At 40.6% G+C, this 16,126-nt stretch overlaps 1 protein-coding gene across 22 annotated transcripts in view; it reads right to left on the reverse strand.

The window, feature by feature from the left end:
- Positions 1 to 16,126, reverse strand: part of cacna1ba (calcium channel, voltage-dependent, N type, alpha 1B subunit, a) — an 83,002-nt gene that overhangs the window by 39,930 nt on the left and 26,946 nt on the right. For 17 of the 22 annotated variants that reach the window (XM_028995639.1, XM_028995641.1, XM_028995622.1 and 14 more), the window contains exons 7-11: positions 13,590 to 13,693; positions 5,794 to 5,909; positions 2,066 to 2,155; positions 1,678 to 1,755; positions 78 to 296 (exon numbers count right to left, since the gene is read on the reverse strand). In XM_028995639.1, coding sequence (XP_028851472.1) covers positions 78 to 296; positions 1,678 to 1,755; positions 2,066 to 2,155; positions 5,794 to 5,909; positions 13,590 to 13,693 — 607 coding nt within the window. The remainder of the gene's footprint in view (positions 1 to 77; positions 297 to 1,677; positions 1,756 to 2,065; positions 2,156 to 5,793; positions 5,910 to 13,589; positions 13,694 to 16,126) is intronic. The other 5 variants (XM_028995644.1, XM_028995643.1, XM_028995642.1 and 2 more) reach the window with 1 other exon arrangement.

Consider the following 16,126-nt stretch of genomic DNA (forward strand, 5'->3'; position numbering starts at 1 on the left):
CCAGTCATTAGGTTTAACACAGCTCATGCAACATCTACTGACATTTTCAGGTGTCCCTGTGCACTCGTTGCACTTACATAAAGCATAGGTCAGCCATTCAGGCTGGTTGTAGTGCACTATGGCCACGCACAGGGTGTTAAGTCCCACCAAACACAACACCGTCCAGTAGAAGCTCTGCGATTTGACCATGCGCCGGATGAAGAAGCGGATCCTCTTTTCCTTGCGTCGGAAGTAGGAGGAGCTCTCATTCTTGCTGCTCTTCACGCTGGCCCTGGCGAATGGAGATCCTTGGGGTGCAGTGGGGAGAAAGCATGTGCAGACCGACAGGGAGACTGGAATAAAGTCACATGGCTAGCTAGACTGTTAATTTTTATTCAGCACAATAAACAGTAAACAATCATTACATTTTGCAGATCAAGCTGTGGAAAAAATATTCAATCCAAATCTTGCATAGACCCTGGAAAGCAAGAAAAATTCGTCTTCTATCATATACTTTTCTTGTGTGTGAAAGACAACAAAAGACAATGTCCACTACTCTACCTCCTAAGGGAAAGATCATGTTCTATATTTATCCGCCAGTAACTCAAATTAAACTCAAGCGTCAAGACATACTGAATAAAAAACGAAGAGGAGAAAAATTGTTCCATTAGCATCCCATTACTCGCCTCGGTTAAAAGTGGGAATTATAATTTCTCAAGCTATTTTAATCCTGAAATTTGACTCATGAGAAGGCTCATAAAGTGTCCATCATATCACATTCCCACTTCTGTCTCTCTCCACCCCAGACATCTTGCCTTGCCTGTCTCTTTTTGTCTCCTTTTCTTTATTCCCCCTTCTGCCCAAAATGGCCTTTAAATTAGGGACCCCAGTGCAGAACCGCTGTAATTGGCATCTGCTAAATCACTTGTGCAGAAGCCCTTAGAGTTCACAGCATGAGTGTGAACTTGCTGACAAGAAGCAGGGAAATTGTCTATAATAAAAGCGCTGTTATTCACCATAATCATTAATCACCATTGAAAAACACATGCCACAAACCACACTAGGCTGGATGCATGATTCCATGTATATTGTAAAGCCACCACAGAATACGTTTTTTAAGCATTAAGCGGCTAAAGGTTGTGAGGTATGCTGATTTTTCACCGTTAAGGGGCATCATTAGGCACAACATTAAAAAGCATACGAATGTATTGTCCAGTCTCCAGTGTCTCATGGCTGTTTTAAAATAACCGAGGCAGTGGCAGAATTATCTATTTAAATACTGAGAGTGGTCATATTTATACTATATTTATACTATTTTGCACAAAGAACAGTGCAACTAAGCCCTGCATGTGCAGCACCTGCTTGCGTATCATTCATAGTATATGATCTGATCAAGAAAGACACGTCTGATCCAATAACTGCTTAGCATTTTATGTATTAAGAACAACTAATGTAATGTAATGCAGCAATGTTGATCTATACAAAACAGGCTAAAATGTAATATGATGCTGATTTACTTAAGAAGGCAGAATGTAATATAACAGCATGACCTGCTAATCAGTCTTTTTTGCCATTTGTTTTGATGTTACAATAATGGCCACAATTCAATTCACAAGCAATGTGCATATGCATATGAACAACTTAGAAAGTATGACAAGAAAAACCATTGGATATTAATATCAACCACATTAGCCTTACCAGATAAAATATCAGTGAAGTGGTCTTCACCCTCTTCAGCATTGATGATGTTTTTACTCTTCTTGGACCTTTTCAGCACTAACAATGAGATGTGGGTACAGGGTGACAAGATGCTCTAGCCTCCCTCAGCAAAAATACACAGATAATTTCAGCAGTTTTCAGATGAACATCCACAATTTAGTCTGGTTAAAAACACACAAATACTTATAATTGATTATTTAATGCAGGCCAGCCCTATTCAGCTAAAAGGGACACCATTCACCAAAGCAAGGAGTACTGACTGTGGAACAGACATTCCGACGTTCATGAAGACATTCAAAGTCAATGAATACATATTATAAGCAACCAGTTATTTCTACATTAAAGGAGGACATATTTCATGCCTCACCTGAATTGTTGGGTTTCCTCATGTACCAGGCACCATCTAATGGGGACTTCTCCTCTGCATTTTTATCCTCTTCTGCAAGCATGACTTCCTCTAAGACAGAAAGATTCAAGTCAGGTAATGGAACATGAAGCTTCCACTAAACCACCATTCTAACTAGGAATGTAATTATTTGTCTTTTAACAGATATAAAAAGACTGCATACTGCAAACTAGGGACTGTTTTTCAAGACAAATTAAAACACTCATTTCAAAATATAATATTTGCCCCCCCTACGCAAGTAAGATGATAACTTTTGACCACTTCTATTTTGAACCAAACTCAATTTCAGTAAGATTAGCAGTATACAGCAGAACAGGAACATCCAACGAGAGAGATGCAGTTTCTGCAATGCTACGTTTAAGCTGTTTAGCTTGTCAAAAACTTTAAAATCTTCACGTGCTAAGTTAATTCGGTTCACATGTCAGTGTTCAAACTGTGATGGTGAATCAGTGTGTGTCTCTCTACCACATACAGTCATGGCCAAACATTTTGAAAATGACAGTAATACTGGTTTTCACAAAGTTTTCTGCTTCAGTGTTTTTAGATCTTTTTGTCACTTGATTCTCTGGTGTATTAAAGTATAATTAGAAGCATTTTATAAGTTTCAAAGGCTTTTATTGACAATTACATCAAGTTTATTCAAGAGCTCTGCAATTAGCATGCTGACAATCAACCTCTGGGCCAAATCCTGACTTACGGTGACCAATTCCTTCATAATCAATTCTTAGTCAGAATTTGTGTTTTTTTTTTTTTTTAAGTCCACCTGCCTCTTGAGGATTGAACACAAAATCTCAATTGGATTAAGGTTCAGGGCGATTCCTGGCCATGGACCCAAAATTTTAAATGTTTTGTTCCCTGACCCTCTTAGTTCTCACTTTGGCCTTATGGCACGGTGCTCCATCATGCTGGAAAAGGCATTGTTCTTCATCAAACTGTTCTTGGATAGTTGAGAGAAGTTGCTGTTGGGTGATGTGTTGGTACCATTCTTTATTCATTGCTGTGCTCTTATGCAAAAAAAGGTGAGACCACTCCCTTGGAAGAGAAGCAGCCCCACACATGAATGGTTTCATGATGCTTTACCATTGGCACGAGACAGGACTGATGGTAGCGTACACCTTTTGTTCTCCAGACAGATGACACAAACAATCGGAAAGGGGTTTCATCAGAACAAATGTCTGTCTGTCCTTGATGTTTTTCTTGGAGAGAAGTGGCTTCTTTGCTGCCCTTCTGGACACCAGGACATCCTCCACATGTCTTCTCCTGTCACTTGGTTGGAGGATTAGGGCCTTGCATTGATTATTGGGGGCTTAACAAAGTCACCATAAAGAACCGGATGCCATTACCACTCACCTACATGGCCCTCAACTCCCTCTCAGGTGTGGCTTATTACACCAAACTGGATCTTTGATCAGCATACAATTTAATCCGCATCTGGGAGGGCAACGAGTCAGTTGATGTCCCCTCTGCTTGTCCTCTGATCCGGGGCTATAGAAGTGCCTGGAACAAGGCCTGCCATCCTCTCAGCCACTCATGGCTCTGCTGCACATCACAACTGTTGGCACCTGGTCAGACTGTGCTTTTGGGTTGGAGAACGGTTGTGGCTTTCCACCCTAAACCTCCACCTCAGTATAGAAAAACATAAGCTGGCTCTAGTGCTGCACGATTAATCTAATCGCAATCGTAATCGCGATGTCAGTCTGTGCGATTACATGAACGCAAAAAGCTGTGATTTAAATGATTAGTTCATGGGTTGGATCGGATATGTTGCCGATCCATTCTCTCATTTTCTTAAAGTTTGCGAGCTGACTGAAGTCTCACATCTCACGTCTCACATCTCAGTCGGATGTGACGTGTTTGGTCATATGACTTTCAATTCGGAGACATATGGTTAGACGGCGCATGACGCGCTGCATCGCATGTCAACATTGCCGCCATATTGCGATAGGCTCTGCTGTGGCGTGAAGCATATACATGTCTATAGAGAGAAGTGCATAAAAATGCCTCACTCTTGTGCTGCTTGGGGCTGTACAAACCGCTGTACGCTCCAAACCAGATCCTGGGGATTACATTTCATAGGTAAGGCTGGACAATTGTTTTGAATATATTTGGCCATTATAAAATCCCGTTTTATAAGTCTTAACCTTAGCTAAGCTAGGCTAAACTAGCGAAGCTATGTATTCCTGTGTTCAAGTCAGCCTCCAAACAATGTTTTGGTTAAACGTAATAAAATATAATCAAAACAGTTGTTTAGCCTTACCAGGGTTTGTCGTTCGACAGTAATGTAAAAGAGTTTTTGTGATTATTTAATTTTGTAGAATATTGTATTTTGAAAGCACTGGGCATTTCAGGTTGTTATAAGTAGTTTGTATGTTTCACTTTGAAATTAAACATTTCACTATTAGTATGCGACTTTTCATTGATATACAAGCAAGTGTCCTTTATCACATCACAATCGCATATCGCAATATTGATCTTAATAATCGCAATATGTCTTTTTCCCCAAATCGTGCAGCCCTAGCTGGCACTTATGTTCATAGAGCCATACCAGATCCTCAACCATTTAAATCCCATCACCTATCACCTCCAGTTACCCAACATCTCTCAGAGTCCATCCAGTATTCCACGTCAGCCAAATAAAGCCTTTTATCTTCTCTCCTCTTAATTCTCCTACTTTGGCTCCGCCTCCGCCCCATGTCATTGTTGGAGGTCCATCGTAGAAGACTTGGAACTTAATATCTGGTCCACTGGGAAGGCTACGGCCATGAAGAACAGTCCTGAGCCTCATCACTGAGTACAGATGGCGCTCCTTCTCTATCCCAGAGCCATCGGGGGTCGGAACGCAGAACTGGGTGATGGTGTAGTTATTTAAGCCATACACACCAGCTGGGTAGTGCTCAGTCATTGTTGCTCATGTGTCAATGACTTGGCTCAACCCAAGATCACCTGAAAACTATCCTTGTTCCATTCCTCTCTGTCCCCTGATTTGAAAAGCATCAGCTAGGTAGTGCTAGGTACATGCTCGTAGATTAAGTGACAGAAACTCACCCTCCTTTTTGCGCCGCACCGCAATTGGGTTGGTCGTTTCCTCCAATACCGCTCATTCTCTTATTAAGAGAATTAATAAGAGAAGTTCATTTTCATGGCAAAGAGGGACTTTGACCATCTGACCACTCTTAATAACATTCTGGAGTATATGCAAAAGTGATAATAAAAATGGAAGCAGCAAACTTTGTGAAAACCAGTATTTGTGTCCTTTGGTAATGACTGTACTTTGTACAATTTTCACTTGGCCTCATACGAGAAGATTCCAGGTGCTGAACTGGCCTGCCTGGCAAATTACAGGTTGTTATTATCAGAATTAGGAATGCTGTGAAACAAAATTGTCTTTTCTTTCCATTTCTCTGAATAAAATTTGGGTTAATGACCTAGATTTTTTTTTGTTTTCTTTTCACTGTGGGTGTGTATGACTGACTGTAGAACAACACTGGAGAATACTAAAGCAAATCCAAATTTTGAAATAAAGGCCCTGAAAGAGGAGCACTAAAACAAATTGGCAGCAGGCTGATGGGAGAAAGGTTACTATGACGATTTATAACGGCTACCTTCAGGCAGGCAACAATGAACCAGAGTGTGGAGAACGAGATTTACAGTGGTGTAGTGCATGTGGTATTGAAGGATCCCCGCCTGACCTGCTTTACAGATCCACTCCATGTAGCCAGTGAGCTCCCTCTCAATCTGCTGCTGCCGACGAAGCTTCAGGAATTCCTGCCTCTTCTCCACACGCTCACGCTCCTTGGCAAACTCCCTGAAGCACAAAAAGCACTTAAAGCACAGAGCCCTGGCAAGTCCTTCCCACTGCCTGTGCTGTGGAAATGGGATGGATGGGGGGTACTCTGACCAGTCTGAACAGGGAATAATAGTAGTACCACAGAGCACATTACAGTGTAATCACAAAGGTAATAAAGAATGAAGCATAAAGACTAATGTAAAAAGCATAAGGTCAGCCGAGAAGAGAAAGATTGACTTTTTAAAAATCCATTTCACACATTTGTGTCTCATCTTGGCATAGTGTAGGTGTGGCAATGGGAAAAAAAATAGAATTTATAGTGGGTAACACACTCGCCTATGAACCAGAAGACCCAGGTTCAAATACCGCTTACTACCATTGTGTCCCTGAGCAAGACACTTAACCCTAAGTTGCTCCAGGGGGACTGTCCCCTGTAACTACTGATTGTAAGTTGCTCTGGATGAGGACGTCTAATAAATGCCATAAATGTAAATGTAGAAATGTTAGTCTCAGTTCCCCCTCAGTATCAATGGGTCATGGGTGATAATGCTAAATTAGAATCTCTTTTTCTTTATTCAGTTCAGTCGTCAGTTCATTTTGCTCCAACTGCTCTTCAGTACTGAACTGTGGCAAGTAGAAGTCATTAAATGCATCTGCATTAAAGCTTTAACACAGCTGTAACACTTACACATTTAGATTAGAACAGCCTTATTCAAGCAATCTAACTTCAGGACTATGAAATAGACTACCAGAAAAATTACCAAAAAATCTTCTATAATTGGTCAGGAAAAAAAATTGCTTTTCAAAAGGATTAATTTAAATAGTGTCAAAATGTCATTCAAATCTAGACTGAGTAAAATAATTTTTAGAGAGCTGGTAAGTCAAGTTAAACTAGTTGAAATCTCATCCATATTACATGGTTTGGTCCCACTGCTGTCTTCTCATTGCTGGAGTAATTAGCATAAATAATTAGCATTAGTTTTTCAGTGCTGAGTGTCTGTAGCCTAAACTTTTACAGCCTGCAGAATGAAGGCATGTGAAGGTACTGTAAGTAGAATAGCCTACACAATGTATCTGAAAAGTATTCATAGTGCATCAGTTTTTCCATATTTTGCTATGTTACAGCCTTATTACAAAATGGATTAAATGCATTTTTCCTCAGAATTCTACACACAACATGAAAACGTTTACTTTTGGCATATGTATTAATTTACAGACCACTCGCTCTATCCAATGGCATCACTAGAGCCAGTTTAATTGCCAAAAGCTCTCAGCCCCCCGCATCATAATTTTGCTCAGCCGAGCTCAGCAGACATGAAAAAAGGCGCATGGGTGAAGACTCTTTATGGCTCCAACGCCTATGCTGGACCATGAAAGAGAGTTGGGGGTCTGGGCTACTCAGGACAGGTGCAGTGGTAAACAGGCTGGACATGTGGAATTCCTGTGAGGTGGGTGGGTTTGCCCTTTAGAAAAGCCAGGTTAGTGGCTGTTCGACCTGACTATAGTTTTCATCAAAAAATGAGCCAACCTAATTGTTAAAGTTGAATGGTATTGGGGACAGGCCACTCCGTCGCCGCCGTGATCTTGGTGGAATCAATGAAGAGCCCCGAGGGGTGACATGAAAACCCAAAAAAGTCACCTTGGTGCTATGGAAGGTTTTTTTCAAGCTTTATGTACAGCTTGTTGTCGAGGAGGTGCTGCAGGACCGTTTTAATGTGACTGACATGGGTGAGGAGATTGTGTGAGAAAATAAGTATATCATCTAAATACACAAACACGCTGTGTTGAGCAACAGGAGGCATTGACAGGGGACATGGTTTAGATAGGGGCGTGGTTGGCAACAGGAAAATTGGCTTGGGCATGAGTGTGACTGTGGACATGAGCTTGGCTTTGGGCATAGAACATGGCATTGGTAAAGTGGCATGGCTGAGCCTGACAGCAGCGATGACCTGAGGGTGGGTTGGGTTGGTCACAGGCTGGGTTTGCTTGGCATGGTGTGTGACACAATGTTTTCATTGGATGGTGCCCTTGACCCAGTCTGTGCCTGATGACTGGTCAGCCAGGGGTACCCCAGAATGATGGGGTCATTTGGAGTCGCTGCAAGGTAGAACACCATGTCAATGTGGAACAAACCAACAAAGAGTGGGTGGTGTTCAAGATGGCTGTCTTGCTTTTATGTCTCCTGTTGACCCTGTCTCTTTCCACTGCTGGGTCATCTCCCTCATGTTTATGTGGAACCTGATGTAAAGCAGAGTTGTCATTTCATTGCAGTGGCAAAATATTATTTTTCAGCCCAACTTTTTCAGCCCTAAATCATTTTTCCACCCGAAAGGCATTTATTGTTACAACAAATGCTCTATGACAGACATCAAAGGTCCCCTCCATCAAAAATGACAACCAGAGAGAAATGATGTTGTCTGTCAATACATGTAATGAACACCGGAGCTGCATAAGATGCATTAAATGAGCCCAATCATACGCGCTGCAATTAGGAATGTGAAGAAGTGGGAGGAGAAGAAGCGTTTCTGCAGCCACAAGGCCCACCATCTGTTATCCAGCCAATTAGATGTGGTCGCCATGATCGACTGTCATTATTCCAACACAGGTGTGCACAGAAACAGGGAGATAACATGGGCAGGGTAAACAACGCAGCACAAAGACACGGACCAGGCAATCGTGACACATGAAGTTTTAAACGCAGCGAGTGTAATATATCACCACGCTCAGAGGATTGGATTTGATAAGGCTAGTGGGACTGAGAAAACAATTTGTCTTTCTTCTGGGTGGCTTTAGCTTTTAAGGCTGGGATGAGACAGAATCTGTGGGAGGCAAGAGTAAGAGGGGGAGTGTAGAGAGACGTACTGTACAGAGACAGGAGGGGGGGGGCTTCCCCCACCCTAATCAGTCAGCCCCCGCAGTCCGGCGTCTGCCAGCCAGCCCCTGATTGGTGTGTCTCCCTCTCTGGCAGCACAGCTCTAGGGAAGCTCCCGCCTCTTCCTGCATTGCAGTGGCCTCTCGACAAGCAAACAGGGCTGCGGGGGCGGCGTCCGAGCGGAATCCCAGTTCTACTGAAGCCTCAGACAGTCGCTTACACACAGCACACGATCACACACATGCACACACTTTTTAACAACCTATATCTAAACCTATATCCCCACCAACATATATCTGTATTGGAACAGTTGTTGATGTGTGCCTTTGACACACATCGGACTCACATACATATTCCACATGTTCATGAGACGTATTTACACATCAAATGCTTTTATTAATAAAAAATAATGAGACAGCAATTAATTTAAGAAATAAAACCTATACATTGGTGATACCGTCTAATAATGTGTGTGAACAGAAAATAATGAAACTATGAATGTGGCTTTTTACACACACATGCACACACATACGCACACACCCTCGCAACAACACTTCCCTCTTTTCTTTGTGTGATGGTGCTAACCTCCTCCGGATGTCTTTTAAGATGAGAAAACACCCAACACGATCAGCAGCAATGACAAGTCCAATAGAGAGACTATGAATATCTGCTTCATAAAAATGTAAAAATCTAATGGGTGAAGAGGTCAGTCACATTCTACCTCTGTTCATTAGGGGACTAATGCTATAATTTTACAATATTGTTATACAGAAGTGACAGTACCTACATTAACTGTTACTATAACTATAACCTGGTTATTTTGCAAGTATCTAATATCTATATATCTTATTTAAAAAGCAGAAATGAAGAAATGACAAAGACAAAAGGAAAATGAAGCTGAAAGCATCAACAATGACATACTGTACAATGTATGAAGCTATCTAGAGAAGGTTCAATCTTATCCTACTTAGGTAATATTTTAAGTAATATTTTTTCTTAATGTTTTAATATTCTGTTATATATCATTTTGTTATCAAAATATCATTTTGTCTGCATCAATAATAATATTTCAGAACAGCACTAGAACCTGGAGCTATAGCAATCATTGCATTGTTACAGGATTTGCCTATTTGAAATAACACCATTTCTGCCGTCAACAGTCCTCTGAAACATAATCAGCAGTTAATTTGAGTTCTCTCAACATTGCAGAGATTACTTACATCAGTGACAAAGAGACAAGCCACAATGTGCAAACACAAACACCTAAGGAAAATATTACTTCTTTCTCTCTTGTGCGCCCCCACATACCAATTTCTTTTTTTTCTTTATACACACACACACACCAAATACACATGCACACTTATTGGCCAACTTATGACTAGATTATTACTACATATTTATGCAGGAATATCAATTCTAGTTTGGGCCTGATAATCGCTTTAATACTACTTGTGAATGAGTTAAGCACTTAACTCTTAAACAATGTAAATGTACAAATAGGCTGTCGCCACGACAGAAAAATGTTGTCAGTGTGAAGGCGTTGTCCAAACCATCATCCATAGTCTATTTACCATCCACTATATTGCCAAATAATCTGTATTGTCAATTATATACAATATAAAATTGTAACTTAATTGTGATGGCACAACCATTACAGAAGATAAACCGGGATAAACAGAGCTTTAAAGTGGCCTGTAAATTAATGCATACACAGCTTGTGCCTGAGGTGACACTAGCCTCATGAGTTGAAATTTCATGCAAATGCTCCCCAAATGACAGTGACGCAGCACACTTGCCATTCACCTTGAATGCTGAAAAAGTGAGATGAGTGGAGACCGCCAAACTCTCCTGAAGGACAAGGTGACAAGAGAGCAGGAGATGGGGGCTGAGTATGCGCATTATTGCCCAAATTGAACACAACAGTGTCCATATCAGAACTCAGCACAGATGGACCAAGGAGAAAAGGTTTCGAGCCATCAAACACAGTCAGTAGCTGACAGTAAACTTTCTGGGATTCCTTATACTCAGCCTCTGCATGCTTGTTTACTCCAAATAACTCTTTATATAAAAGAATGCACCCTCACTTGAAAAAAGGTTATACTGGAGGGCAATTTACAATTTATAAAAAAAAAAATATATATATTTTGTTGCACAACTTTCACTGCAATCAAGCATTTCCCGTAACTCTCAATGAGACTTATGCAATTGTCAACAGGCATTTTGGCCCACTCTTCATGAGCAAACTGCTCCAGGTTTGAAGGGTGCCAGCACCTTCCACAGATGTTCGATAGGAAAAACTGTATATCCAATATCGAGCTGGTGCGGGATGATGACATTTAGGGGAATTTATGGTAACCACTATTAAACTGTGCTTGAAGCTGTGGTCCTGTGAATTGCAAGCTGTCTTGTGATGCTCTTGTGGCTTTGGGTCTCTCCCAGTTCCGTTTTGATGGTGAAGGAGACTGTACTCACTGACGTTCTTCACAATTCCTCTGTAGGAAACAGCTACACTCTTAAGACTTATAATGTCTCTTCTATTGTTAATCGCCTTTTTTCATCTTTTATAACACACTAAATCCTGCAGTACAGTGCTGTTCTAATTAAGCTCATTATGGTACCACCATGGTACCATAGTGTGTCCCAACACTACTTTTATGCAGACAGAGGAGAAATCAAGAAAGGTTGGGTCACCTGCAGGAATTCATAGCACAAACTTTCAAGGCTTGATCAACCTCTATTGCTGCACAAAGCTTTAAGTTATTAACCAATTTCTAATTAATTGATAAATGTATATGTATGTATGTATAATACTGAATGTACAATATTTTTCTGTTTTGGGTAACCTTAACCATACCATTTCAATATATTATTTTGACTGCTTGAACTTTTAAAACTTTTGAAAAACTTTTTGTATGGTTAACTTTTTCTCTCTCTCAGGACAAAGACTTATGTGACCCTTGTGATGTGACTTTAGCATGTGCAAATTTTGATGATGAACAGGTGTCCTTGCAATGTCACAATGCCACTGCTAAGTAGAGTACCAGTGTTAAAAAAAAGAAAGGCACCTCTATATCAGAGAAAAGACAATAAACTAAGCTTTAGGAACACACAAAAGGTAGGGTAATTTAAGCCCTATGCCACATCAACACCACAGAAAGCAGGGAAGCCATTTGGTGGAATAGCGGTGGAAATTGGATTTGCTTTCCGAGAAGTAATAAATCCAGCTCCCAATAGATGTTACAGTACACCACACAGCACTCATCAAGCAGGCCTCCATTAAGCCCTGAAAGTGTGTGTGTGTGTGTGTGTGTGTGTGTGTGTGTGTGCACATGCAAGCTCCAGGCATTGTGGATTGGTGTATCTCTATGATCGTTAATCTGGGGTGCATAAAGACAGTGTGACAGGGAAACTGAAACAAGGAGTGAGAGATTTGGTCATTCAGAAGGAGGAAAACGCTACTTGGCTAAGTAAGAACTGACAGTAATTAATCTAATTCATCTAATCTGACTAAATGAGCAACACAATGAAAAAATAATGCCGCATAATTCAATCTTGAAAAGCCCATAACTTCTCACACTCTTCTCGCACTGTTACCTTGCTTTAATAAAAAAAAAGCCTCATCCACTGTGTGTGTTCAAACAGCGGTCACTTCTTGTCTTCTCATAGCATCAAGCACGTCTTATCTCGAGGCTCCCCTCAGCAAAAAGAAAGACATGCATCCAGACTCTGTTTAGTTCTGGCTCCTCAGTGGTGGAACCAACTTTCTGTTATCAGAATGACAAAGTCACTTCCCATCTTCAAGCAACAATTAAAGAAATACCTTTTCAAAGAATATCTAGCAGAATAAATACACATGAAAAAAAAAAATGAAAATTTCTTACTTGTGGTTTTTCGCTTAATTACCTTAAAAGTAAGCTTCTTAGCACTTTGATAGGGCTTGTGATGGTATGTAAGTGAAGTGATTGTCATTGTGGAACACTGCAGCACAGTGCATGCTGCCGCAATGAAACTTGTCCTCTTCATTTAATTTAATTGAGTTATTGATTTAACTCTAGTTATACAGGTATGAAAATCAGATATGGGCTACAATGCACTGATGTATGTTGTTCAAAATACAATGTAAGTAGTACTTAATGTAAAAGTATTATATGAAACCATGTAAGGACTGTTTTTTATAGGTGGGGGCCAGCAGAACCCAACCATTTTATTTGAGGGGCACCAGTATTATTTAAAAGGTCACTGTATACTGTACTTTTCTTTGACAAAATCCAATTCAATTCTGTACTCACAAGTTTGACAATTACAAAAGCAAATGACCAAAGAACATGGGCAATCTTTATAAAATGGGCTTTGGCCAGGGGTGGCTGTGGCCCCCATGCCAGCCTGTCACAAAACTATGGATGAGTTGTGGGCAGGTTATTGACCAGCAATATTGTAGGTTTTGAGTTTTCAACAACCAATATATGGCGCATAGATTTTCAGACTGTCTGAGTAGCATAAGGGAATTAACAGTATAGACATAGCACAAGTGTACATGGTCAACCAAGATGTGGGGTTCTTGGGACAGATGGCTGGTGGCAGATATGGAGCTAGGGAGTGAGGAAGGAGACCATAGAATGGACAATAATAACTCTTCAGTGTCAAGAGGCTGCCAAGTCCTCTGACTACGCCAACATACACAAACACAAACACAGCTTTGGGACCTTTTCCTACAAGTCCAAGCGGCTTACGGAGAGGAGAGCATCATCAACTTGTGCTAACCTAATCTGCAGTGTTTTTGTGACCCCAGAAAACAGGAGGGAAATATTAGAGGAAGTGGTACTTACCCAGACAGCACCCCCAGAACTAGATTGAGCATGAAGAAGGAGCCAATAATAATGAGAGGTATGAAGTACAGCCAGTTCCAGGTGTTCCCTGAGGCATCGTTGGCCTGCAGATTCGCAGGCAACACATGAGAAAAAAAACAGAGAGAGAACATTTGGTTTTACATAATGTATCATGCACAATCCTTGCTGTCATTCTCTACAAATATTTTAATAAAACTGTCAGATTAACTGTCTGAAAACTAATTCTGAATCCAAAGCAGCATCTACTGCAATGCAAATAAGATGAATCCATCCATGAACAACTTGCAAAAGAGAGAGAAAAAAAGAAATGTGTGTGTGTATGTGTGTGTGTATAAAAAGACAGAATAGGTTTGGGTCAGTCCAGGATGCTTCAATACTGAATAACATGATAATACACATTATCATGTTCTGTAGACACATAGTGAAGTCATGGCCAAAAATTTTGAGAATGACACAAATACTGGTTTTCATAAAGTTTGCTGCTTCAGTGTTTTAGTGGTGTATTGAAGAATAATTACAGGCATTTTAAATGTTTCAAAGGCTTTTATTGACAAGTTTTTGCAAAGAGTCAATATTTGCAGAGTTGGCCCTCTTTATCAAGAACACAGTTTGCCCTGGCATGCTGTCAATCAACTACTGTGAGCGATATAGCATGCAACAATGTACGCGATAAGAATGAACTCAATTGCAGAATGGAGCAAAGGAGCAGGTGAGTATCGCGGTGTTGAACACAAATCAGTCTAAACTGCAGTGCTCACCGGCACTAGTGTTCACACAGAGAAATAGGGAAGAAATCACACAAAGATTAAGGTTCGGGGAGTTTCCTGGCCATGGACCCCAAATTTCAATGTTTTGTTTCCTAAGCTACTTAGTTCTCACTTTGGCCTTATGGCACGGTGCTCCATCATGATGGAAAAGGCATTGTTCTTCACCAAACGGTTCTTGAATTATTGGGAGAAGTTGCAGTCAGAGGAGGTTTTGGTACCATTCTTTATTCATGGCTGTTTTCTTAGGGAAAATTGTGAGTGAGCCCACTCCCTTGGATGAGAAGCAGCTCCACACATGAATGGTCTCAGGATGCTTTACTGTTGGCATGAGACATCCTTTTGCAGAATATCTGTCTGTTCTTGATGTTTTTTTTGGAGAGAAGTGGCTTCTTCGCTGCCCTTATACCAGACCATCCTCCAAAAGTCTTCACCTCACTGTGCTTTCAGATGTACTTACACATGCCTGCTGCCATTCCTGAACAAGCGCTGCACTGGTGGTACCCCGATCCTTGATGGACTTTCTTGGGCACCCTGAAGCCTTTTTCACAACACTTGAACCTCTCTTCTTGAAGTTTTTGATGATCTGATAAATGGTTGATTTAGGTGCAATCGTAATAGTCTGTAAAGCCAATTGTCCTTGTCTGTAAAGCCAATTTTTATGGTCTGTGGCAGGGCTGAAATGCTGTGGAAATAGTTTTTTGGATTTAAGTTCATTTTCATGGCAAAAGGGACTTTGCAATTAATCTGGTCACTCTTCATAACATTCTGGAGTATATGCAAATTGTCATAATAAAAAAAAAAGTATTTGTGTCATTCTGAAAACTGTACACAGTGTGGATTAGTACCATTGCGTGCCCAGTTCAGTAAGGGTGTTAGGCAGAAGATGGGCTATATTGATGGGCCTTGGGAGGGAATGCTAGTCTAAGTGAGTGTTATCCTTGCTGCTGGTGTCTTGTAAGTACCTGTGAGGTTCTTGCCCCAACCCAGTCCCCTGACAAGTCCGTCTGACTTTTCACTGATGTCAATGTTGGCAAAATTTCCCTGACAGTTTTAATATATTGTCGAATAGCTACATAATATATAACATAGGTTTAATTACAGGCATTTAGTAACATAGAATCATATGATGAAATGTAAAAAATAACACTACAGAGAAATAAAAATGATAAATCAGGTGAGGGTACTTAAGTGAAAGCAGTTAAATGTGATGTTATATCAGAATCCCCAGGTAAAAGCTTCCACTAAGCCAAAGACTGATGGGGTCCTGTCTGTCTTGAGTGAATGCTAAAAAGCACAGCATGTCTTCTTGGCCACAGTTCAGAACAATTAATTTCATATCATAACACTCAACTCCGGGATCTATCATAGTAGCACAGGAAGGACAGCACTGGAATTTGTGTCTTTCCATCAGCTCAGCACCCATGTTACCAATTCTACCCACATTAACCTGCATAACCTTACATAGGGAACAAAGCACATGATACAAACATATGTAAGAGCATATATTGCAATTTTAAAAATCGATTTAGAAATCTATTTAAAATCAATAGCAAAATAAAGCAGGATTCTCAAGTTTATCAGTGTTTATCAGTATCAGTCCCCTTGCGATAGTTAATTTACGTGAACCTTTGTTTCACCTGAAGACAAGGAACTGAAGAACAGGAATTGCCCTAATTTTAAAATTGCCCTAATTTTATTACCAAGCTCTGCACTTAAAACATAATTTTCTCCATGGGACAGTTTCACCTC

This window comes from Denticeps clupeoides, chromosome 11 (assembly GCF_900700375.1).
Source record: "Denticeps clupeoides chromosome 11, fDenClu1.1, whole genome shotgun sequence".
Classification (NCBI taxonomy): domain Eukaryota; kingdom Metazoa; phylum Chordata; class Actinopteri; order Clupeiformes; family Denticipitidae; genus Denticeps; species Denticeps clupeoides.